This window comes from Chiroxiphia lanceolata, chromosome 27 (genome assembly GCF_009829145.1).
Source record: "Chiroxiphia lanceolata isolate bChiLan1 chromosome 27, bChiLan1.pri, whole genome shotgun sequence".
Lineage (NCBI taxonomy): Eukaryota > Metazoa > Chordata > Aves > Passeriformes > Pipridae > Chiroxiphia > Chiroxiphia lanceolata.
The window spans coordinates 791,173-816,048 of NC_045663.1; the positions used below are offsets into that span (position 1 = coordinate 791,173).

General features: G+C 50.5%; 1 protein-coding gene across 5 annotated transcripts; it reads left to right on the forward strand.

The window, feature by feature from the left end:
* The first annotated feature begins 315 nt into the window (after nt 1-315).
* DAZAP1 (DAZ associated protein 1) lies at nt 316-24,220 on the forward strand. 5 transcript variants are annotated; one of them, XM_032712392.1, is made up of 13 exons: nt 316-420; nt 6,138-6,178; nt 6,613-6,779; nt 7,102-7,167; nt 7,761-7,868; nt 10,132-10,180; nt 14,482-14,564; nt 17,721-17,874; nt 19,093-19,122; nt 19,553-19,693; nt 20,507-20,689; nt 21,014-21,076; nt 23,264-24,220. In XM_032712392.1, the coding sequence occupies exons 1-13, from the start codon at nt 389-391 to the stop codon at nt 23,434-23,436; spliced, it is 1,290 nt and encodes a 429-aa protein (XP_032568283.1). In that variant the 5' UTR covers nt 316-388; the 3' UTR covers nt 23,437-24,220. The 5 variants fall into 5 exon arrangements, with proteins under 5 accessions (XP_032568283.1, XP_032568282.1, XP_032568284.1 ...); XM_032712391.1 differs by having other exon boundaries at nt 317-420; nt 7,758-7,868; XM_032712394.1 differs by lacking the exon at nt 316-420 and adding an exon at nt 1,567-1,855 and having other exon boundaries at nt 7,758-7,868.
* The last annotated feature ends 656 nt before the right edge of the window (nt 24,221-24,876 follow it).

Consider the following 24,876-nt stretch of genomic DNA (forward strand, 5'->3'; position numbering starts at 1 on the left):
GGACCCTGCAGACCCCCCGGGCGGGCGGTAGGACCCTGCGGGGGGTGTGGCCCCGCGGGTGGGCGGCACTAGGACCGCGCGGCCCCGCCCCGCTCCCGGACTGCCCTTCCCGCCTGGCCCCGCGCGCGCGGCCCCGCCCCTCCCGCCCCTCCCTGGGCGCGGCCCCGGAGACCCCGTAGCGAGGGGCGGGTGCGCGCGCAGCGGCGGCGCTGAGGGAGCGCGAGCGCGCGGCGGGGGGGCCGGCCGGGCTGGGGGCGGCGGGGGGGAACCGGGACACGGACACCGGGACACGGCCGGCAGCGCCCGCCCGCGGCCCCGCCACCCGCCGCTGGCACCGCCGCCGCCGCAGGGCACAGCCGGGCGCGGCCCCGGAGGAGCCGCCGCCGCCATGAACAGCGTGGGAGGCGCCGATGAGATCGGGTGAGGGGAAGGGGGGGGGCGCGGCGCGTCGGGACAGGGAGGGAGGGGGGGGTCGGTCTCGGTCACCTTTCCCCGCAGCCTGGAGCGAAGGTCGCGCCGGGGCTCCCCCGGGCCGGAGGATGCTCATGGGGCCCGGTGCCGGACCGCTGAGGGGTGTCTGGTGCGGGGTCGGGGGGCGCTGAGGGGGAGCCGGTGCGGGGTCAGGGGGTTAAGGCGGGGCTGTCCCCGGGTCGGGAGCTGCTGAGGGGGGGCCGGTCCTGGGTCGGGGTTGCTGAGGATGGAGGGGGGGGGGGCGTCCGTCCCGCGTCAGGGGCTGTTGAGGGCGGGCCGGTGCCGGGTCCGGGGGGTTCAGGGGGGCCCGGTGCCGGTGCCGGGGGTGCTGAGGGGGGGGGTCTGGTCCCGCCGTGAGGGCACCCCGGTGCCCGGCCCCGGCGCCCCCCCCCCCGGTCACGTGACCGGCGCGCGCGGGGCTGCGGCAGGTGCGCGCGCCCAAGGTCACCCGCCCGCGGCGCTTCCCGCGCCCGCCCGCACCGCATCACATCGCGCCCCGCACCGCGCCCGCCCGCGCGGGGCTCTGCGGGAGCGACCCCCCCCGGCCCAGGCACCGCGACCGTCCCGCTCCGCTCCCCGCGCTGGCGCGGCCTCACCTTGAGTCCTGTGTGCAGTTCTGGCCGCCACAGCGTGAGAAGAGGATTAAAAGCCATTAGGGAGCGTCCAGAGGAGGGCAGCGGAGATGCTGAAGGGCCCTGAGGGGAAGAAGCCGCGCGAGGAGCGGCTGAGGGCACTTGGCGTGTTCGGGCTGAGGGGGGACCTCGTTGCAGTTACAACTTGCCCGTGAGGGGAAGCGGAGGGGCCGGCACTGAGCTGTGCTCTCTGCGAGCAGTGATGGGACCGTGTGGGTCCCTTCCAACCCAGAGCGTTCTGTGATTCTGTGAACCCGCCTGGGGGACTTTGTTCCTGACTCATCAGGGCCACCCCAGGGGCTCCTCACCCCCCATGTCCCCCAGCCATGCCACCCTCCTGAGCTCCCCTCTGCTGTCCTCTGCGTGGGATGGGCTCCAGGCGGGAAAATCCCGGTTTTAAGGATTCCAGGGGGTTTTGTGCCTTCAAAGCAATAACCTGACACAGGTCGGGTTCTTCTGAGGTGTGTTAGCAGTCACAGAAAGGCTGGGGTTGGAAGGGACCTTATGGACCATCCAGTTCCATTCAGTATTGTGCTGCTTCAGAGCCATATCCGAAAGCCTGTGACATTGAAATGATCAGACTGCAGACTTGGGCACGGGAGAACTCGAAGTAGCAAAAAACAAAATTAAAAGACCTCTGGCTGGTTCTTCCACTGCACGTTTTGGCACAGAATTTGCTCCTCAGGACTGGTCACCTTCTTTGAAAGTGGAGCAGACACGAACCACTCGCCCCGAGCTGCCTGCAGTGCCTTGTAAGCTGCTTATTTACTGCTTGTTCTTAATTTGTAAATCCTAAAAATACAGGAGGCAAGATAAGTGATTGGAACATTGTGTTGGAATGGTTTGGGTTGGAAGGGATCTTAAAGATCATCTGGTTCCAACACAGGCCTGTTTAAATATGCAGGTTTGGCTCTGAAAGTGTTTTTGTTTGCACCTGGGCCTTAACCACTGTCTGGTGCCTCCTGAGAGACCTGATCAGGTCTGCCCTCCCAGGCTTAGGTGAGTGCCAGGCTCCAAGTTATTCCATGAACTGTCATCAGCTCCCCTCCTGAGCAGGCTCGGCTGTCCCAGAGCTGGGTCCTGGTCACGGGCTGTTTGGGATGTGATCCTTGGAGCTGTAATCGGGTTGGGACGGATTGGGGGGTTAATCAGAGAGGGAAATTTCTTTATCCTCCTCCCCCAAAAGTGCTCAGAGGGAAAGGTGAGAGAGTAAAACAAAGGGCAGCTCTGCTCAGCTGCTTTGACTGTGGGGAGGAAGTTCTGGTTCAAAGCTTTGGGAGAGGCGGCTCTGAATGGGAAGTTGGGAATTCAGCTGCTTTTCAGATTTTAAGAAATACCACTTAGGGAGGCTGTAGGTCTTGCAGGTGTGTTGGTGTGGGCAGGGGGGGCCTTGTGAGAGTTATTTGTTGTAATTATTTAGTACTTAGGACTGTTTTGGATGGAAGAAAAGTGCTGATCTCTGTCCTTCTGTCCTGCAGCTGAGACATCAGAGGTGTTAATCAAACCCCAGATTATTTGTGTAGGCAATGAGTTGTTGCTTTTGTTGAGTTTTGGTGTTCTGCAATACCTTTTTTACTAATTCTGGGATTATTTGCTCCGGCAGCAAGTACGTTTTTGGCAACAAAGAATAAATTAGCAATTAAAATTCTCACAGGAAGTAGTGAGGCAGAACTTCTGAGGAGTCATTATCCCGCTTCCTGCTCCTGAAGGGATCCCTGTGGGGAATTCTACTGCACCTGGCAGGGTCTCAGACAGCACACACTGTTCCTGGTGGACAGACAGACCTGCCCAGAGCACGGGCTGGCGGGTCCTGTTGTCACCTGGCTGTGCTGGGAATGGCTTTGCATTCCACTGGGGAGGGACTGTGGCATGCTCTGACGCTCCAGTCTGGAACTGGGGAGCTCTGGGGGGCTGTGGGTTGTGGCAGTGTCAGTGGGTGCAAACTAATAATGTGGGAGAGGAGCTGGGGGCAGACCTGAGAGGGTCTGCAGGTTCCTCTCGAGGGGCAGCTCCACTCTCTGCTCTCTGTGAGCAGGGACAGGACCCAGGGAACAGCTGGAGCCGTGTCAGGGGAGGTTTAGATTGGATCTCAGGGAAAGGCTCTTCCCCCAGAGGGAGATGGGGCACTGCCCAGGCTCCCCAGGGCAGTGGGCACGGCCCCAAGGCTGCCAGAGCTCCAGGAGGGTTTGGACAATGCTCTAGGGGACAGAGTGGGATTGTTGGGGTGTCTGGGCAGGGCCAGGAGCTGGACTCAGTCCTTGTTGGTCCCTTCCAATGTGAGATATTCTATGAATTTAATAGCTACCAGCCCATAAGCTGCTTGGAGCAGAAGTTTTTCAGGATGCAGCGTGGATAAGACCTTGGGAAGGGGCTGCTGATGGTGCTGAGCTCAGGGATCGAGCTCTCACACAACCATCCTGTCACACAGCTGTCCTGCACAGTACCACATCTGGACCCTTGTGAACTCTGCAGCTGATGGGTCTGGTAAACTCTGGCCCTGCTCTCTGTGTTCAAAGCAATCCATGGAGGAGCCCAAGGCAGGGGATTCCTGGCTCTGGCATTCCATAGCTGTGTATTTCTGTGCAGCTGCTGGAGCTGGCCCTGGGCAGCCCAGCTTTTCTGTCCCAGTCCATGTAGGGTGACTACAAATAATTAATAGTGGGATGGGAAGGTTTCAGTGACCTCCCTCCCTGCACAGCTTGGTGTTCTCTCAGAATGCAGCTGGTGCTTCTAGATTGATCTAAAATAGATTGATCGTGTGTACCAAGCTCTCAGATTTGGTTAAACACCCAAACCCAGTCCATGAGCTCAAATGCAGTTGGTCAAGACAGTTGCTAACACACACCAAAACTTCAGTGTGAATGTAGCATTAGATCAGCACTTTTTCCTTTGCTATTGGGAAATAGAGTTATTTCCCTACAGAACCTACTTTCCCCAAGAATAACAGCACGAGGAGCACAGAGATTTGGGCATGTTCTGTGTGTGGAGAGGGACAGTTGTGGAAGCCCCCAGGAGATCCAGGTGTGGTGGGGACAGCGGGGTGAAGTTGGGCTGTCCCAGAACACGACCTGTTGCTGAGGGCTGGCGGGTGTTGAGCAAGGCCCTGAGCCCGTGCCAGGGGCCCGAGCGCTGCCAGAGGGAGCAGGGGGCACTTCTCCAATCCTTGAGGAAAACTTCGTCATCCTGAACATGCAAGTAGAAAACAGACCTGGCTGGGGAGAGGGCAGGGGAGGGGGCACATGTCCTGGGTGTGCCACTCTCCCAGGGGCCTGGGGAGGGGGCACATGTCCTGGGTGTGCCATTCTCAGAGGGGCCTGGGGAGGGGGCACATGTCCTGGGTGTGCCACTCTCCCAGGGGCCTGGGGAGGGGGGACATGTCCTGGGTGTGCCACTCTCAGAGGGGCCTGGGGAGGGGGCACATGTCCTGGATGTGCCACTCTCCCAGGGGCCTGGGGAGGGGGGACATGTCCTGGGTGTGCCACTCTCAGAGGGGCCTGGGGAGGGGGCACATGTCCTGGGTGTGCCACTCTCACAGGGACCTGGGGAGGGGGCACATGTCCTGGGTGTGCCACTCTCCCAGGGGCCTGGGGAGGGGGCACATGTCCTGGGTGTGCCACTCTCCGAGGGGCCTGGGGAGGGGGGACACGTCCCCGTGCGTTACGATAAGGCAGGAGCAGATGCAGCCGGTGTCTGCCCTGACACTGAGGCCTGTATTTCCTTTCCATGTCACCAGCTCAGTTGTTTTCTGGCTGCTCAAGGAGACGCTTTGATCAGCTCTTAACAGTTGGTCTGTTTTTTTTGAAAGACAAGACTCGTGTCACGTCTCAGCCACTGACTTAGGAACAGAATTTGCCCCCATGGCACAAGGCTCGTAGGTGCTGTGCAGTATTGAGTTTAGTCCCCTGGCTGGTGCAGAAGGGTCGTGACGTGATGTCACATCACAGAAGTGAGTCAGAGTGGAAGGGGCTGTCAGGGAGCTGCCCTGCCCGGCAGGACCTTTCACTTGCCAGGCTCTCAGTGCCCTGGTGCTCCCAGTGCACCTGCAGCTCTGGCCGGGGTGACTGGGCTCTCACTGCCATTACCTGCTCCTGAAAAGGGCAGGTGAGAGGAAGTTTAATTGTTTTTGTTAGGAGGAATCCCACCCTGTTCCTGAGAACATTGTCCAAACACTCCTGGGGCTCTGGCAGCCTTGGGGCTGTGCCCACTGCCCTGGGCAAGCCTGGTCAGTGCCCCACCACCCTCTGGGGCAAGAACCTTTCCCTGAGATCCATCCCAAACCCCCCTGACACAACTCCAGCCATTCCCTCGGGTCCTGTCCCTGCTCACAGAGAGCAGAGAGTGGAGCTGCCCACCCCAGGAAACTGCAGACCCCCATGAGAGGCTTTCTTTTTTTGAGTTGGTGCTTCATGCAGAAAGGGCTGAGTGTTGAGGTGGCTGTAACCAACCTTTAATTACAGAGTAAATGACTTTGGTGGAAGTTTTGTCACACCCAGAAGTTGATAAAGAGGTGCAGAGCTGGCAGCCTGGCAGGGAGCTCCTCTGAGCACCTACCCAGGCACTTGGGCATGCTGTGACATGACACCCTGCAGATTTGGGTGCTCTTTGCAGAAGATGAGTTGTTTCAGTTTTAAGCACTTTGGTTTGGGGTTTAGCCATGACTGGCTCATCTGCTTGGCGATATCTCCAGCTGGATTATCCGATGGTTTCCCAACGAGTGGCTGGATTAGCGCTGCTCTGTTATTTAGGACCTGCCACACAGGTTTGTCTCTGTCTCAGGCCTGAGCTTGGCACCTGTACTTTTGCTTTCCCTCCAGTGGCAGAGGCTGGCAGACAGCAGTGGCTGAGGGTTTGTGGGTGAGGAGCAGGAATGGAGGGAGGGTTTGGTTTAACCAGCGGGCTGTGGTGTGGTGCCAGCTCTGTAGGGTGTGCTGGAGGCCTGGCTACCCCCAGAGCTCTCCAGGATAACCAGCTCGGGCCTGAAATAAGATGTGGCATCTGATGTATCCCCTAAACCTGCCTGTGCTTTGTTTGCAGGAAGCTGTTTGTGGGTGGCCTGGACTGGAGCACGACACAAGGTGAGGGACGTGTGCTGCAGGCCTTGGGCCTTTGTGGGCAGCCCAGTGCAGAGCTTTTAACAGGCACTGCTCTGCTGGGAACACTGGGCTGAGACTCTCCTGCTCCTCTCTGCTAATTAATAAACCTCTCTGCAGAGAGAGCTCAGCTGTATGTTAATACTTCTGGGGTTATGTTTTCTATCATTGTTTGGTGCTGGAGGTTTTGTCAACTCAACCATTTTTACCATCACTTTCCTGTGGTACTGTTTTCCATTTGTATGAGTGGAAGCAAACTGTTATTTAGCCTTGGTTTACAGGAAGTAAAGTGTGATCCTTTTCAAAAGATGAGTTGAAGTCATTTCACTGTTTGCTTATCTGTTGGCTCATAATTGCAAACACAGTCTGGTGCTGTCAGTATCTGATTCTGTTTAATATTTGCTTTTTTCCTTTAACAGAAACTCTTCGTAGCTACTTCTCCCAGTATGGAGAAGTTGTAGACTGTGTAATAATGAAAGACAAAACAACAAATCAATCTCGAGGATTTGGATTTGTCAAATTTAAAGATCCCAACTGTGTGGGAACAGTGCTGGCCAGCAGACCTCACACGTTAGATGGCCGAAATGTAAGTTGCTTTTGTGTTGGGCTTTCTCGGGGGGTTTTTGTTTCTGCTCCAGATCCAAAGATTTGCTTTGAATTCTGGCTCCTCATTTGCAGACTGGAGAGTGTCCAGGTCACCTGGTTGTTGGTTTAAGTTGGTTTGTTGGAAGGCAGCTCTAACTCAGTGGTTTGTGTGACGGTGGCTTTGCGCTGAGGAGCTGGGTGTCAGCACTGCTGGGTGTCAGCAGTGCTGGGTGTCAGCACTGCTGGCTTCAGCTGCCACAAACAGTAACTTTTAGAGCAAAATTCTGCATGCTGAGGTCTGACCAAACTGGAACTTCTTCCAGATTGATCCAAAGCCATGTACACCTCGGGGGATGCAGCCAGAACGGACACGACCGAAGGAAGGATGGGTAAGGAAAGATCCTTGTGTATCCTGCCTGTTGTCCAAGTTCTGGCTTAGCTTCTAGCAGTTGAATTGAATTCCCTGTTATAGGGAATTATGTCTGTGTTCTAAAGGCAGAAGTCAGTGTGCAGGCCTTGAGTGTAAATTTATTTCTGAAAAATGTCTTTCACTTGGATTTCCGTGGGCAGGCTCGAGGTGCAGTGCAGTGTTCACGAGCACTTGTGTCAGTCTGGGTGTGGTGTTTCTTGAGCTCTTAGTGCTGCTTTTAGTGAGTTCTTCACTTGGGAGCAGTGGCTGGAAGGGCCCTCGCAGGGCTGATGCTGCTCCAGCCCACTCCACACCCTGCAGCTTCATCAGATGTCAGTGTAGAATGAGTGAATGGCTTCAGAACACGGGCCCTGGATTTCTGGTCCTCTGAAGACCAGGGAACACTGAACCTCTGAGCTCAGAACGTGCTTTGCCTTCAGGACTGGGAGACTTCAAGGCTGGAGCTCTCCCCTCAGCCTGCCAGAGCCCATTGGTGGTGCTTCAGTGGGAAATCACAGAGGCAGCCGACTTGATTGTCCTTCTGACTGAGTCTTTTCCTCCTTGATTTAGCAGAAAGGATCCAGGAGCGATAACAATAAATCCAATAAGATTTTTGTTGGTGGGATTCCTCACAACTGTGGCGAGACAGAGCTCAGGGAATACTTCAAGAAGTTCGGAGTGGTGAGTCACGGGGGGGAAGGGGCTTCCCCTCCTGCTGCCTCCCCTCGTGGTTCCTCAGGCTGGCAAATCTGGGGGGGATTTGGACAAACTGCTGCAGGGGCACGTGAAGGGTTTTGTGATAAACTGTGGTGAATGCTGATGGTCTGGAAATGGCTCTTGGCAGAACCCATTGCTCGGGTGGAATTTACTGTGCTGCTTCTGTCTCCTTGCTTCAGTCTGCCTGGTACAATATTCTGTCCCTTCCTCCAAAACCTCCCAGGTTGAGGGGGCTTAAGAATGATTATTTTTTTCCTCTTTCCCATCCATACATTACAGCTGGGCAGTTAAAAGTGTCTGTTGATATATTTTTCTGGGAGCAGTGAGTACCTCAGTGGGCTGAATTTATAAGCTCCTGGTCTTTGTGCACATACAGGTTAAATTTGAGTCTCCTGCCGTTGTTTTGGGAGCAGTAGCTGCTTTAAATCACCACCTGGAATCAGCTGAGTTCTGGTGTCCCTGGAACCTCCATCTGAGACAAACTGCTACTCATATTATACAGCTTTTAATTCAGTTTGTAACCTCAGACTGAAATTACTATTTCTTCTGATTTGTGTGGGGATTTTCTCTGTTTAGTTTTAATTCCCATTTATCCCCGGTCTCATTGCCCCTTTAGGATGATAAACCATTGAATTAAATAATTCAGCTGTGAATAAGTTTGAGGAAGTTAAAGATTGCCTGAGGTAAATTCAGGACTGTGCCAGTGGACATGAACTTGTCACCTTTGAGTGGCATTTAGTGTGGGGTTTTTTATGCTTAAATCACTTTTCTCTAGGATTTCTTAGTGACAGCAAAGGATTTATAGAGAAACAAGTTTGTCATCAGTCAGTCATTTATCAGCCGTATTTAAAGTTCCATTGAGATAATTTATTTAAAACTCAACAAGCAGTGGCTAACAACTGTTTCTTTAGCTTGAAAGGCTGCAGTAGACCCCTAATAAAAACAGGGAGCACGTTCCACAGCTGTGGAATGTAGTTTCTAAAGGCTCTCCCTCACAGACTTGGCTTTCCAGTTGTGCCCTGGCTGCTGGGAGATAGAGGGTATGTCCTGCGAGTGTAGAAGGCAACAGCCACGACTGTGAGTGCCTTGGAAAGTAAGTGGCAGCACTTTACTCATAGCACAGATATCAGAAAGTCCTCCTGCAGCTGTAACGAGTTCCTTTGGAGCAGTGGAGCCTCACAAATGTTTTGTGGCCACAGACACTGATTTTAGCCACGGTGGTTGCTGGGTAATTGAGGCCATGGTGATCCAAATGGATCAGAGAGGGGACAAATCTGGCACTGTCCCATGGCACAATCCCCACATGGGGCCCAGACCCAGCTGGTGGCATCCAGTAGAGTGTAGTCAGGGGAGTGTACATGGTCCAGTAACTCAGGTATTTTCTAGCTGTAAATAAAAGGCAAAATTGTATCAGAATTTTAAGCTAACTGAGGGGATTCTAGTAAAAATACCCTAAGATTGCCTTAAGATGTGATTCCATAAGATCACATCCATTTTGTGACCACTTTTCGGCACCTGAGAAATTCCAGAGCGGTTCCTTCCAGCTGTTTTAATGTTGCCTTTGACATAAGTGTTCCACCTCTGGCTTTGTTTAAATTGTAGCTCACTGTGGTGTTTATTCTGAGAAAAACAGTCTTGAAGCCCTTGAAAGGCAATTTCCATTTTTTTTCTTTTTTTTTTAAGCTAAACCCAGACTGTTACTGCTCATCCAGAGCTTAGAGGGGGTTTGTAAAGCTGTTTAAAGCATCACTTTGACTGGTGCTCTGGGCCACAGTGGTTCCTTCAGAGCACTAAATGTGTTTGGAGCTCAAGCTGATCTTCATGGTGAGAGTGAAAGTGGCTAAAAATGGGAAAAGGCATCTTCTAAGGGGCTACACTGATGAGCTCTTCTAAAACAAACCTTTGGGGTGTTTTATAGGCTGTGGTGAGGGTACAAAGAATGTAATGGCCTTAATGGTGGATTAAAATGTTAAGTGTGATGAGACAGTACAGCAGCTTTTGGGATGGATGGATGGATGGATGGATGGATGGATGGATGGATGGATGGATGAACTGAGGCTTTCTAAACTCCCAGGAAGAGCAATATTCCTGGTTTTTGTGCTGTGCCTGGGGTTGGTGGCTGCAGCTGAGTTGTGCTGTGTGGGTAGAGAGCAGGGACCAGCCTGTGGTGACTGTTCCAGCCCTCCCCTGGTAGCACAGTGAGTAGAATTTCCCTCCTCTCTTCCAGGTCACTGAAGTTGTAATGATCTATGACGCAGAGAAACAGAGGCCCCGAGGTAAAGGCTGATCTAGTTTGTCCTTGAAATTTCTTCATACTCTCCTATAGTCAGATGGCAAACTATTTCACACCATCAGAAAAGGTAGATTTTTTTTTTTTCTCTCTATTATGTTGCCTCAGGAAAAAGAATAATTCACTGGGCAAACATCACTTCAAGTCTAGACTCTTCATCTCCGGCTTCACTGGGGTCTGTGCATTTCAACTCAGACGTTTCATGCTCATTTATGGGGGTTGTTTTTTGAGATGAAATGAAATTTGATTCTCAAGCCACTTCTGTGGCTGAAGGTACTTTTGGAGGGGAAAAAAAAATAAGCAGATTTTCCTCCTATTGCACATGAAAGGTATGTTGGGTCTGTAAGTGCATGGGGAGTGCTCCAGCCAGAGCACCAGACAGGACAGGATCCATCCATCATCTGCTTTTTGTTTTGGTTAAATGGCTTCACCTCAAATTAAAGCAAAACACTCCTTAAACTGCACAGAATCATTCTGAAATATGTATATATATTATTTTTTTTTTTGATTGGGACGTCCAATCCCTGTATGCCAGGCTGCTTTTTAAGAGGGGGGAAAAGCCAAGACCGTGGAAGAGTCACTAGATATTGAATCAGGTTGGGAACCTCTGGTCAAAATACGAAGCAAGTTCCATGTCACCCACGTCCCATTGCATCCACCATCAGTTTGCCAAGGAAGAGCCAATCCTTTAGCTTTGCTCCCACCCTGTAGCATGTTGGACATGCTAGAGAATAGTTTGCCATCTGAACTTTTCATTTCTCTTCTGCCTCATTATTAAGAAATATATCCTTCACTTCATATTTATTAAGCTGTTAAGTCTTAGTTTTATTTTTAATTTAGACATACATCCTTAGTGACATATTTAAGTGTTTCATAGTAAAGTATGGTAATGTTAAGTAAGTTCTTTTTTTGTTTCTTTTCTCTCTGTGAACTGTTTGACTGTGATTAACGATATCTCTTTAGATTTCCTCTCTCTAGGTGATAATTTATCACAGAGGTACAGGCCAGTTCCGCAGTCAGAGGAGGGACGGGCTTTGTCTTTTATTGGAGTGTAAACGAAGTTTCAATATATTTGTTTTTTTGTTTTCTTGCTTTAGCTATCCTAATCTTCTTTCAACAGATACCTTTGAATTAAGCAGCACATAAATCCATCTGTTTCAGTGCTCTAGAGCAGCTGGTTTTGGATAGAGGAGACAAAGACACGGGCATCCCAGTGTGATTTGGGGCTGGAGTTCTGAAACATTTCAGTGATTATTGTATCATCTCTACCTTTGTAATATTTAATCCCAGCCTTGCAACCTCTGAGCAAAAGGTACTAAAACATCATGCCTGGTCTGGATTAATCCTGCCTCAATTAATGGCTTCTCTGCTTAAAGCTCTACTAAAAAAAAAACAGGGAAAGGAGGGCTTAGGGTAAAGCACAAGTGCCAGGTGGGTGGTGAAGGTGGGAGAACAGGTCTGTCTCCATCCACATGTTCTGCAGAAAACTTTCCCCCTTAATTCATCTGACTTCTTAAACACTCCTTGAATCCTCTTGCCCTGCCTTTCACTTTTGTGCCGTTGCATTCTTTTTTTAGTGTGGTGACCAACAGTCATCTCCCCCAATGGCCTTGTCAGTCCCTGGAGGGGGGGGTGAGGAAAAATCCCCTCTAGTTTGTGCTGGGTTTTCCTGGCAGTGCCTCCCAGAACACGATTTCTCTTGCCTTGCCTTTCTCATCTGTGTTCTCTTGCTGCTCTGTCCCCTTCTCCTTCTAACACGATGCCTAAATGCCTGAATTTATGAAACTCCAGAGGCCAATTCAGTGCCATCTCTCCTTGTACCCTTCTCAGTTTTCCCTTCTCCCATTAACTTTGCCACCCTTCCTTTGGAAGAGCACGTCATTTTACTGGTTTTCTGGCAGGAGGGGGGAGAATGATCCCTGTTCTTATCCCTGTAGCATCCATCTGCCTTCAGCCCCTCAGGAGAGCCCTGGGAACCAGATTCTCGGGTGGTGCCCTGGAGGAGCTGATGGTGTCAGACATCCACGTCATCTCTGCTGCCTCTCAGTGCTGCCTGTTCCTGCCTGTTCCTGCCAGCTCTGCTGCCAGCTCTGCTCCAAACCCTTCCCCGAGCCCCAAGCCCAGGCAGCCGTGTCTCATCCCTGACCAACAGAGCGGCTTTGCTGCAGTCTCTGCTTCTCCTGCTTTCTGTTCTTGGCCAAAGCAGCAGCTGGAAGGGACTGACAGGGCCTCGCTGTGTTCCTTCTCCTCTTGCCTTGGCTGCAACGAGCCCCAGCGCTCTGGACTGGTCCTCTTGGAGTCCTGCTCAGTGCAGATTGTTTCTCCAGCCTTTAACAATGCCCTGTCCTTCAGAAACTAAAGCTGTGGATGGTGGGTTTCATCACTTCTCTGTTTAAAACTTCACCTTGGAATTTTACTGTTTTACTCTGAATTCTCCACTGTTCCTGATCTTGTGGTGTTTGACCCTTTTAAATCCCCTTTTTTGGTTTCTTTACTGGTTTCCTCAATGACCTCTTCCTCTTCCTCCCCCTCCAGCCCCATCTCACAATCTATTCCTGTCCTTCAGTCTTGGAATCAAGTTAACCCACAGCCTTCAGACATAGATGGAATCCATCGTTTCTCTTTCCCATCTCTTTTTAGACTAAAGGCTGGAACACTAAACACGTGATTTAAACACAAATACTTTTCCTCTGGCTCCAGTACTCGGATTTCTGGTTAACTCAGACAAATATATTGTGATGAAATGCTGCTCTCAGCTTGGAGGCTGCTTTCATCACAGCTCCACTAAACTTCGTTTATACTGCCAGTCTCTTGTGTGTGGGAAATGCCAAGTTTTTTCCTTTTTATTTTCAGTTTATTTTAGTGATGTCTTTTGCTCTTGTTGCTGACAGCAGAATTTGACCTGCTGGAATCTATTTTGGCCTGTATCTTTGTGTATTTTTATATATATATATATAAACTTTCTCTACACTAGGCCTCTTTGGGCTTACCCAACGCAGTTGGATAAGCGTGGAGAGACATTCCTGTGCTAGACCCTGTATTCTGTAACGCTTTAGAGCAAGATTTGGCTGCTGTCAGCACTAGCTGCAAAGCAAAACGCAAACCAAGGGGGAGATCTTGGGTTTCAGAAAAGCAGAACCGCATCCATGTTCCATTCGCTTCCGATGACGCTTCCGACGCCGCGCCTCGGGTTTCCTTTCTAATTTTTTACTGCTCTCCCCGTAGCTAATCCAAAGAATGGCACAATTCCTGTTCTGCATGTGTGTCCCTCCCTGCCCCGGGCCGGGCTGTCCCCGGTGGGTGATGGCATGGCCGTGTCCTGGGGCATTAACCACGATTTTGCCACTCCCTCGGCTGCACCAGCAGCTACAACCTACGTGCAGTGGTTCTCAGAGGGACCCCAAGGAGGGGCCGGTCCTGGGGCTCTGCCTCCTTTCCAGAGCCTCCTCCAGGCTTCAAAAGCTGCTGGATCCAGCTGAGCTGCCACCAGCGAGGGCTGTGGTCAGGGGAAAGGGAACGAGCCGCCCGTGGGGAGCTGCAGCACTTGGGGGGGCAAAAAGGGCTGAAAAGTGTCGTGTAGATTTCCAAATAGCAGGAAATACAAGAAATAAAATAGATTAAAGACGTGGCAGCGATGCCACATCCTGTATAAGCAACACCCTACAGGGGTTGCTGTGCTGGGAAGGAGTAACACCTGTTCTGTGCTTTTTCCGAGGTGTGGAGAACTTGAGAACCTCTGATGTAGGTTGTTAGTTTCTGAAGCTTCTCATTCATCCATGGAGTGGTAAAATTTTCCATGCTTTAACAGCTACATTTCAAAACCAACTTTCTTATTTTCCACGGAAAAATAACTGGAAGCTGGGCTAAGGGATGGGAGGAAGTTGCTTTGCAGCTTTGGGGAACAGGGGTAAGATAGGTTTTCCTTGGGAAACTAGGCTGAGCAAGGAGGAGCAGCAAAGTTGCTTGACTTTAACCTGCTGTCCCACAAGTATTTTGGTTTTAGCACTTTTTTTTCCATTTCCTGGTAGGTGGATGAGGAATAAAATCAAATTAAAAGCCGGTTAACGAGCTCAGTTTGAAGTTGCATGTGTGAACCCACGGCAAGGCACTAAGTGCCTCACGACAGGAAGTATCCATTGCAATTTTGGCAGAGTTTTTGGCAATTGAACACAGGTGTCGTTATCTGAAACCCCTGCTTGAACCCTTGGTCTGCCCCTAATACTGTTCATCATCCTGTTTTGTGTCACAACACCCTGCTACCTTGATTCACTCTTCGTCGTTGGCTAGGTTTTGGATTTATTACTTTCGAGGACGAACAATCAGTGGACCAGGCTGTCAACATGCATTTTCACGACATCATGGGCAAAAAAGTGTGTAGTTGTAGTTTTATTTTACCTTAAGAAAGAACCAAGTCTTGGGCAACGAGCGATTTCACTGGGGAGTGAGACTCAATCCTTGACCCGGGTGGGAGAGCACGGAAGTCCAAATTCAAGGCTTTATCCATGAAGGTGGGGAAAGTCTGAGTTTGCAGGAAGGGGTGAGAAGGGCGGCTGGGGGGGTCAGCCTGAGGAAGGGAGGGCTTGGATTCAGCCTGAGGGCTCAGGCTGTGGGCTCTGCTGGTCGGGGTGAGGCCTTGTGTGTACAGACCTGGGGTTCTCTGGCAGAGCAGAGTGCTGGGATGAGCTGTGCTCACTGCCTTCAGCTCCAGCCCTGCTGTGGGGCAAGGAGAGAAATCTCTGATCTCCAGCTGTCTGAAAACCAGAATCCCAGTGAAATCCGAGTTGTTCAAGGCTTGGTTTAAGATACCACTCCTTCAGATGTAACTCGATGCTGAAATTTTGAGGTGGTGTGAGACAATCTGCTTTATATAATCTTAAACTTGAAAAGAAAAAGGGAAAAAAAAACATCCTGAAGGATTGGTTTTTTAAAAAATTGGGTCACTTACTGTGAAACTTTGATACCAACCCACGTACTCTATATAGTATTTAACCACAATGCAGTTAAGTGACCTCTGGTTGTTTCATCTTCATACTGTGTTGTCAGCAAACGGGCGTTGGATAGGGAGGAATTTTTTAGGCTCCTTTGATGTTACTCAGCAAGGAACATGCTTCTACCTGTGGAAAAAAAAAAACCCTAAAAGCAAAGTAAATTGTTGCAGGACACCCAGGTTTTAGAGAGAGAGAAAAGAGTAACTTAAAGAAAAATGAACCACGGGAAATTCTGGTAAATTGAAGTCCTTGCAGCTTTAAGATAGATCCAGTTTTTAAGGTAAAATGTTAAAACTGCTAAACTTAGAGTGAGAAGATTCAAGAAGATTTTTACATTCCTTAAATTGTATGATTTTTTTTTAATTGTCTTTAAAGTCTTTTGTGTGCTATTTGATAAGCATTTCCTTACCTAGCGGGGGAAATATTCTGCATATCAGTGGAGTTCTGGTTAATTATGCAGTAAATAATGCCTTTAATTCCTGTGAACTCGTTCTGGGGCTGAGGGGTGGGTGATTTCCTGACAGTGGAAACAAAGGAATGTGCTGGTGTGATCCAGAACACTGTTTTCCACGGTAGATCCCACTGGTATGTGTGTGAATTACCTGGATCCCCTGGTCTGTCCTTGGAATTGCCTTCAGTGAGCAAAGCAGCAGATACAATGGGAACAAAGGGAACACATCCCTGGGGTTCTGGGAGAGGCTGGAGAGCCCAGAGTGAGCCTCCAGGTGTCACCTCAGTGCTGCTGCCTTTGGGACATGCTCTCGGTGCTTCCCAAACCAACCCAATTCCAAACGGAAATAATCTGCTTTTCCCCTTTTTTCCCCCTTCCAATGACTCACAAAGCAGAATTCAGGGATTTTCAGCTCGGAGCAGTGGAGCTGCCTCAGTGTTTGGGGTAACCTGGGCTTTAGGCAGGTGTGGAATTTGACCCTCCCTGTTCACAGGGAATTTTCAGTCCTCAGTTTGGCAGTTCCCCGCTTCCAAATGTGCCCTGAAAAATTAATGGGATTCTTCCACGAGGATTAATGAGCTCCAGATCCCCTGCTCTCCTCCACTGCCTAATCATGCCTGCTTTAAAAATGGTATCTCTGTCTTTTTTGGTAATTAAAAAGGTATTGCTGAAATGAATCCATATGTTGTTGAAAGGGGAGGGGGGAAAAATTAAAATTGCAAGAAGGCCTCTGCTTTTGTAAGCAATAACCGAATTCCCTCAGGGCAAATGTGTTAAGACTCATTAATTTGAGCCCTTTGAAAAATTCCCCTGGTTCCTCTCTGGAAGGGCCTTGAGCTGACAGAGATTTGGTTACTGTCATGTCTCATGTCCTTGGGGCATCGGCGGGGGGGGCACGGGGGGCTTTGTCCTTGCCTTGTGCCTGTTTCCTGTTTGTTCTCCCACATGAATGGCTTTTAAGACATGGCAGGAAGAATTCTGAATACTTTATTTTCCATACTACTCGGGCCCATTGATGATTGAGATTTATTTTCTTTGTACTCTGGCACCCATTAAAATTAATCATGAAATGAAAAAAAAAAAAAAAAAAGCCTCGAATCCAGCGAGTGCTGAGAGGGTTTCATTAAACCAGGGCTGGATTTTTTTTTTTTTTTGAGAGGTTTATGTTGAATGTGCAGCTTATTTTAAGTAGGTCAAATGCACTTATTCTGTGGCTGGGAACACTAGGATGTTTTATCTTGGAATAAAATAAGTTAAGCACTGTGGCTTACTAATTTTTAAAACAGGAGGGGTTTTGTCACTGACTTAACACAGTATGAAGATTTGCTTCTTATTGACTCAACTGTCCATTTTTATTACTTGCATGTTTGTTTACTTTTTTGTTAGATGTAATGTAAGATTCTCTTATCACATCCATTCCCTCTGACATTGTTTGAGTTAATTGAGATTCTTTAAGCGTTAGCCTGGGGAAGGTAAGTCTTTATCTTCCATTAGACATTTAAATAAAATCTTAAGTTTAAAAAAAAAAAAAAGAAAACAACATTTAAAGAAAAAAATCAATCAAAAATGTGTGTTTCTCAGGTATGAGCTGAAATTGCCATTAGCTGGGGTGGGTTAAACTGTCACTTCCAAATGAACCCCAAATGTGTTTGGTTAAAGCATTAGTACCCTTTTTCAGAGCGGCCTCTTCACTCAAAATTCTGGTTTTTTAACTGAAAACGTTGTCCCTGCGACTCCTGCCTTGACCATCAAATCAGCCTGTCCTGAACGTTGGAGATTCTGCTGTTGTCAGTGCAGAGCTGCTGTAAGAGGGTACTGCTGTTTTAAGATTAAAGCCAATGACACTCAAGTGATTTGTAGGATGTTTTTCTCGGAATCCCTCAACAGTAGGACTTGTAATGTCTTACCATCACCTACACTGTACCTGAGAAACATTGTAAATTACCGGCCTTAAGTTTAGTAATTAAGTACTTAGACGTAAGTCATAAGATGCTAAGTGTAGTCGTAAGTGTAACTGCGGGTGTGTGTGAGGGGTCGGGGGGCTCCGGGCCCCCCCGGCCCCCCTGACCCTGCCCCTGTTTGTTTAGGTGGAGGTGAAACGCGCCGAGCCTCGGGACAGCAAGAGCCAGACTGCGGGGCCGCCGGGGGCCAGCCAGTGGGGGAGCAGGATCATGCCAAGTGCTGCCAACGGCTGGGCAGGGCAGCCCCCTCCGACCTGGCAGCAGGGATACGGCCCACAAGGTACTGCCTGCCACGGGCACCCTGCTCCCCAAAAAACCTGCTCCCCGGGGCGCAGGGCAGGGGGGTCTGGCACGTGGCCCAGGTGTCCTCCAGCTGTCCCCTTTGGATCTGCCTCCCCCTGCCTCGGGGTGACTCGGAGAAGGTGTTGAGGAGGCTCCAGGTGTGGCTCCAGGTGCGGGAGCGAGGCCTGCGTGAGACCCCGGTGACAAACTGGGTTAAATACGGCTTTTTCAGGGATGAGGCAGTTCCAGAGGAAGTTATAAGGAAGGTTTGAAAGGGATGAGGGGAAAACAGATGGTCTTGTCTTCGGGTTTAATTGCTTAATGTAGCCTGGAAAAGCACCAGGCAGCTCTGGGGCTGGTGGTGCAGGAGCTCTTGCTGCAGCTCGGGAACCCCCCGGGCCGAGGAGCGTGGTTGGGTTTGATGGCTGCTCCCCCCACGGGGTTCTGAAGGCAGGATGAACACGCTGAGTTCACCCAAAGACAATTTTGATAACTCTGGAGAAGTGCAGCGGGATAATTGAGTTGCTGTGAGAGATGAGAAATGTTCACCTGGGGGCTGGAGGGAGCGTGGCTGCTCCATCCCCGCTCCGATGGGGGGGTGGCAGCGCAGGGAGGGCTCCTTTCCCCACGGTGCTGATTAGCTGGGAAGCTGCAGCTGAGGGCTGACACTGTGCACAGATGTGCTGATCTGCAGCCGGAGAAGCTCCATCATTTTCCAGGCGGTGATTAGTGGGGAAATGATACCTGATCTCCCGGAAAGATTAATGGCAGGCACAAACACATTTATCCCTCGATCGCAGAGCTGCAGCGGGTGGGGAAGGCTTTTTTATGGTTCAGAAACTTCAAAAACAACTCAGATAAACCTGGTGGTAAATTAAAAATCCTTTGGATGTTTGGTCTGCTGGGATTCTCCAGGGTTTTGGTCTTTATAGTGCTATGGATTGGTGCACTTGGTACGTGGCAGCCCTCGAATGCTCCATCTGATTTGGGTTTGGGGACTGCTGTCTCTTCTGCGTGTTGTCTGAATGGTTCAGAGTCTTTCCAGAGTGGTGTATTCAGAAATAGGCCCAGAATATTTCTTGGACCCTAAAAATAGACGTGTAAGGGACACTGGGAGGATACCCAGTCTATCCCAGAGCCCCTGCTCTTGCATCATCCCTGCTCCAGAGTGGGCAGCTTCAGCCATGGCTAAGGTTCCTTTTTTGTTCTGTTGTAGGGATGTGGGTGCCAGCTGGACAGGCAATTGGTAAGTACATTACATGGGACCAATCCTGACAGAAAAAATCCTCCTGAGTGCGGGCACAGCTTCTTTGAGCATTCACAGTGATCTGTGGGTTTCTGTAGGATTTAACCTACATTTAAAAGCTTGATTGAACTTGTCCTGGAAGAACGAAGGGGAAGACAGTGGATTCTTAACAGCTCAGTAATGGGAGCTGACACACATCCTGCTGCTCCAGCCACATTAATTTGTTATCAAGGGATTACATGCTAAACTGCAATTATTTACAGTGGGGATACTTGGAGGACAAATATTTCCCAAAGAAAGGATTCATAGAAGGCTGAGCCTGCTTTTGAAATCCATCCAACAGCCTTACCCCATCTAGAGGAAGCTGACTCCAGCAGCAGCTCCTCAGTATTGATCTGCTTCATTTTTTGGGTTTCTCTTTGTTTTCCAGGTGGATATGGACCCCCTCCTCCGGGCAGAGGAGCTCCTCCCCCTCCACCTCCATTTACCTCATACATAGTCTCCACACCCCCCGGGGGATTCCCACCTCCACAAGGATTTCCACAGGGCTATGGCACCCCTCCACCATTTAGTAAGTGACCCTCAGGAGCTGGAGCACATCCAGCACCAAATTCAGCTTTTGCTCATCTTCCCCTGGACTTGGATTTTCCCCCTGTGTTTCACCTGTCCTTAACTGTTTTCTATTCTGAGCTATAATTAACTATATCCTTATTTTTGCTGGTGAGTTGAATTATTTTTTTCTTGGATGCAGTAATGATTTATATTCTCTGGTTTAAGTCTGTGTTGCTGAACAAATTTAGATGTATTTTGTACCCTTGTTACAGCACCTGAGAGAAAACTTAGAGCTCACTGCTCGTGGCCAGACAGAGATTTTTGGAGGAGCTTAAGGAATTAAGGTCACAACTGGCATTGGAAATACAAATAGGATTTTAGCATCTACCCCTCTTCAGGCCATCTTTTCAAAAGTCTGGTCACAAACCTGGTTTAAAGAAGGTGGAAAGTAGCCCCCAGTTATCTGGAGTAGCAGATAGCACCACGTTATCCTCCCAGGATCCTGGATAATACAGCTTCCTCCTCATTCCTCATGTGTGTGTGAGCACAGAGCTGGGTCCCCAGGTCTGCTTTCTCCCTCCCTCTGTGCTGGTTGATGCAGTCTCTGCCTTGGGGGGGAACATTTTTCATACCTGTGGCAGGTAAGTTGTTGGGGTCTCTGAGCCGTGGTGGTTACCTGTGTAGGGGTGAATCACTGTACACCCAGTTTGGCTTTAATAGACTTAGGAATGGGGTTTTTTTAAATTATATCATGCTCTAAAGCCAAGCAGGATGTCGGGGTGGTGTTCACCTGAGTGTTTTCACACGTGTTTTGTACTTGCTCGTGTTCCAGGTTTTGGTTATGGTGCTCCACCTCCTCCACCTGACCAGTTTGCCCCCCCTGGGGTCCCTCCTCCACCTGCCACTCCAGGGGCAGCACCACTCGCTTTTCCTCCACCACCACCACCATCTCAGGCAACTCAGGACATGAGCAAACCCCCGACTGCTCAGCCAGAATTCCCTTACAGTCAGTTTGGTGAGTAACTGCTCGAGCTCCCTCCCCTTCCCTTGGCCTTGGGTAGGGAGTCAGTGCTGGGCACAGTTTGCCAACACTGAGGGCACTGCTCTGGGATGGGAACGCTCCCACCAGCTCAAGCCACCCTTAAATCATGCAATATTCAAGCCAGAGGGCTTTTTCTCAGTCAACTCTAAAATGTTGCTTGTGTGCTGTGAAATAATCTTCAGAGGCTTGTGCACTGCCAGGATGAATTCCTGGTTCCCACTCCCCCCAAATCTGTGGGTAAAAGTTTTTACTCCAAGAGCTTCACAGAGCTCACGGTGAACTTTTTTTGTGTAACAGACTTTGAGATTGGAGAGCAGACTTCAAGAGTGAGAGCAGCATCGAGAGGCAGGCAGTGCAGGTGTAAGGATCCAAGCTGGTGTCTTTTCCTCCCTTTTCCCATTCCTTCCCCATCTCTCTGGAGGTGTAGCTCTGTAAAGCTTTGTTGTGCTCTGTAGATGACTTTCAGGTAGGTGATAGAAGACACTGAGGTAACAAGTTTTAAGCCAGGCAGACAGTACTACAGAAGATAAAACCTTGTAAAAATTGCTCAACAAGTGCTTGTGCTCCTGAGTAAAACTTCTGCTGCTGTTCCCCGTGGAAGCTCAAAGGGAATTCTCATTCTCCTCTTGCTCTTCTCAGCCCTGTGCTCGAGCAGTGCTCTCCAAAGAGCTCTGCAGAGAACTCTCCAAAGAGCTCTGTACTGCTTTTTGGGTTTTTTTTTCCTTTAAGGGATTGTAATTGGTCACTTTTACTTCTGAAGGGAATTTTTGCAAGCAGCAGCCCCGTGGATTCAGGCTGTTCCCTGCCTGAACACGTTCTCCATGTGGTAGTGCTGCCTCGTGTGAAGTGCCTGCAGAAGCTGCACTGAGATAAACACTTCACAAAATCTATTTAAATAGATGCTATTCAAAGTCCCAGCAGTGTAAAGCAGACACTGAAGGAAGATGAGCCTTTCACATGTGTTTATAAAGCAGAATTTGTTCTCATGCTGAGGAATTTGAAACGTTTTATCATTTGTTTGTTACAAGCACGGTTGATTTTCATGGGTAGTTTTGCCCTCGTGACTCAAGGAAGTTTTTCTTGTCCTGCCAGAACTTGGCTCTCTGCAGATTCTTTAGGGGGGTGAGAGGCAAGAATGAGGCTCAGATGTGGGGGGTTTGTGTAAGGGCAGTACAGCTCCTCATGTTTGTGAGCTGGCTGGGTGAAAACCTCCCCCCTGAACTGTGCCTGACCCTGTTCCCTGGCCAGGCTTTATCCTGGTAATGGATCCGGGCTCGGGCTCCTGAGCCAGACAGTCCAAGCACAGAGCTGGCAGAGGGATTGGAGCAGGGATCAGCAGCCAGGGGAGGAAGGCAGCGTGTCCTGAGTGACTCTGCAGGTGTGGGGGGGGGTTTCCTTTGCGATAAACAGCGTGAGCCCGGGGGAGCTGTGGTTTGCACCTCAGAGCTCTGCACTTGAGTGACAGTAACTCAGGGTTTGGTTTTTTCCACTCCCAGCGAACAATTCAGCTCTAGTTCTGGGGCCCTGCTTGTCTGTGTCTAAACAAATGCCAGGGGAGCATGGGGGGCTCCCAGAGACTGTCAGAGCTGTGTTTTAGGCTTCATTAGTGGCAGCAAGTCCTGAGGGACAGGCAGAGCTTGAAACTGAGCTACTGAAGATGTGCTAAGAGACTTTGTTTGGGATTAAGAGAGTTAAACCTGCTCTAAGCCTGCTCAGAGAGAGGCAGCACTGCAGAAATGCACTTGGTAATTAGGAGCCTTAATACCATCCTTCAGAGCAGGGGCTGGCACTGATGCCAGGATTAAGAGTTGTATTTAATTGCGGGAATTTGAATTAAATTTCTCAATTTCTCAGTGTTCCTAATTTACATTTAGTTGTGTTTTGTGTTGGCAGCAGGAATTCTGCCCAGTCCTCCATCTGCACCCTGGGTTTTTTCCCTGTCCCCAGATTCTGCTCACTCTGTGGTGTGGGTTATGTCACAGAGAGGTGGTGACAATGTCCCTGAGTTGGGCACAGTATGGCAGGAGAGAAGTGCTGGGGGAGAACAAGAGGAATATTGACTTGGGGGTGCTTTGGCTGAAAGTGTAGTTGGGACACAGCAGCTGTCCAGGTTTGTGGGTGTCCAGCTGGTGAAGCAGAGTGTGGTAACTGCATGGTCAGTCTGAGGCACTCTGAGAGATTCCAGGGAACTCTTCCTGGCCACCCCTCTGCCTGTGCTGGACCTGGCAGCTTTTAGCCAGGAGAGAACCCAGCCCAAGATGAAGCTGCCCAGAAGGAGTGACAGCCCCTCTGGGAGCCCCCTCGGTGTGACTGGAACTGCCAGCCTGGCTGAGATCACCCCAAAATGCAGCCCCCCCGTTCCTGCACACCTGTCCCCTTCTCCTTTGTGCCTGTTCCCTCTGTGTGGAAGGTAAATCCCTGTGGGAACCCAGGGCAGCTGCTTCTCCGTGGGGTTGGGCCGGGGGTGTCCCGGGGGCCCGGCACCCTGGGAGGGAGCGGAGTTTGCTGCTCCTGGCAGCTGATCCTGTGCCTTTCCCTTCTCCCCAGGGTATGGACAGGACTTGAGCGGGTTTGGACAAGGTTTCTCTGATCCCAGCCAGCAGCCCCCTCCCTACGGAGGCCCCTCGGTGCAGCCCTCCAGCGGCCCCCCAGCCGGAGGCAGCGGCTTCGGCCGGGGCCAGAACCACAACGTGCAAGGATTCCACCCCTACCGGCGCTAGCCTGGGCTGGCAATCAGGGAGTGCTGTCCACAGGGATCTCTGGGACCAGCTGAACCCCGGGATCCCAGACTTCTGAACTTGTGACAATCACATACTTGATGGAAGAAAAACCTAACAACAATTTTTTTTGGGGGGTGGGGGCAGATGGCTTCTGAAGGCAGAGCTGTGGGTGTTTGGACTGCAGTTTTTAAAGATTTTTTTCCTTTCTCTAACCCATCAGCACAAATAAAGAAAATGTCACTGGTTCAAACTACAGGGTTTTAAAAATGTCTTCAGCTTTAATTCAAAACTTCAGGTTTCTTTTTTTTGAAATTATTTTTCCTGAGCCTTTGTTTTACCGTATATTGTAAACTTTTATGTTTAAAAGAAAAAAAAAAATATATACATTTACAGATTGTGAAATTTTTAAGAGAAATTTTCTACTATGTATGCTGGCTTATTTTTTAATTTAAAACAGGGTTTCCGTGAGCGCTGTCGGGGGGAAGGGGGGAGGGCTCCAGCCCCTCCCTCCCTGCCCAGGGCAGCGCTGGGGCGGAGGGATCCGAAACTCTGGGAGTTGACAGAAATCTACTGAGTGTATTTTGCTGTTGTTGTGGGGGGGGCAGAGCTGGGCCAGGGCAGGGGCAGGACCCGTGGACACGCAGAGGCCCTGGTGGGTCTGGGCCTCCCTCGGGCCTCGGCGGGGTGTAGATTTCCCTCAGGCAAAAGGTTTCGGTGCGTTGGGCACTGGAGTGCTGAGCCCTGGTTTGAATAAAGACAAGAACCTTTGGATTAGAAACACCAAGCCTGTCTCCATTTTTCTGGGTTTTTTTTTTTTTTGCTTTTTCTTGTGAGTTCGGGTTTTCCTGAGAAATCCATCGGCGGAGTCGCCTTCCCTGGGGGGTCACAGGCTGTGCCCACCCCCCTGGGGGGGACACGGCTGTCCTTGGCTCCCACATGGATCACATCCCACCTGCTGAGGGGCTCTGACCTGGATCAGATCCGTCCTGGCCTGTCCCTCCATCGTCACTCACGTCTCGGTGGCTGTGGCATCCAGTGCTGCTCTTCACCCAGCCTCGAGGCTTCAAGGCACGGTGGCAAAATGGGCAATTTATGGATTGATCAGCTGAGCTTCAGTGGCTGTAGCTTTGACCTGGCTCTTCTGGAATGTCACCCCGGGGTTTGGCTCTGAAATGTGGGGTTGAGCCCCGTGGGAAAGGGACTGGCAGAGGTGGGACTGGCCCTTGGCTGAGGTGAGAGTTCACATCAGACCCGAATCTCACCCACAGAACCTCCTCCAGGGGCTGTGTCTGTGCTCATTAGTCCTCTCTGCTGTAATTAATTGCTGTTAATGAGGTGGCATTGCTCTGCACTCATGCACTCTGGGATGTGGAGGTCGCTGGGTCGCTCTCAGAAGGGCTTGGATCAGTTCAGAGGCTGTTCTGTGGTTTGTGTGGATCG

Excerpts from the sequence above, each read along its gene's own strand:
- DAZAP1 (XM_032712391.1), top strand. The coding sequence starts at position 389 with ATGAACAGCGTGGGAGGCGCCGATGAGATCGG. Across the intron at positions 17,875-19,092 it reads GCAGGGATACGGCCCACAAG|GGATGTGGGTGCCAGCTGGA; the intron begins GTACTGCCTGCC and ends GTTCTGTTGTAG. Across the intron at positions 20,690-21,013 it reads ATTCCCTTACAGTCAGTTTG|ACTTTGAGATTGGAGAGCAG; the intron begins GTGAGTAACTGC and ends TTTGTGTAACAG.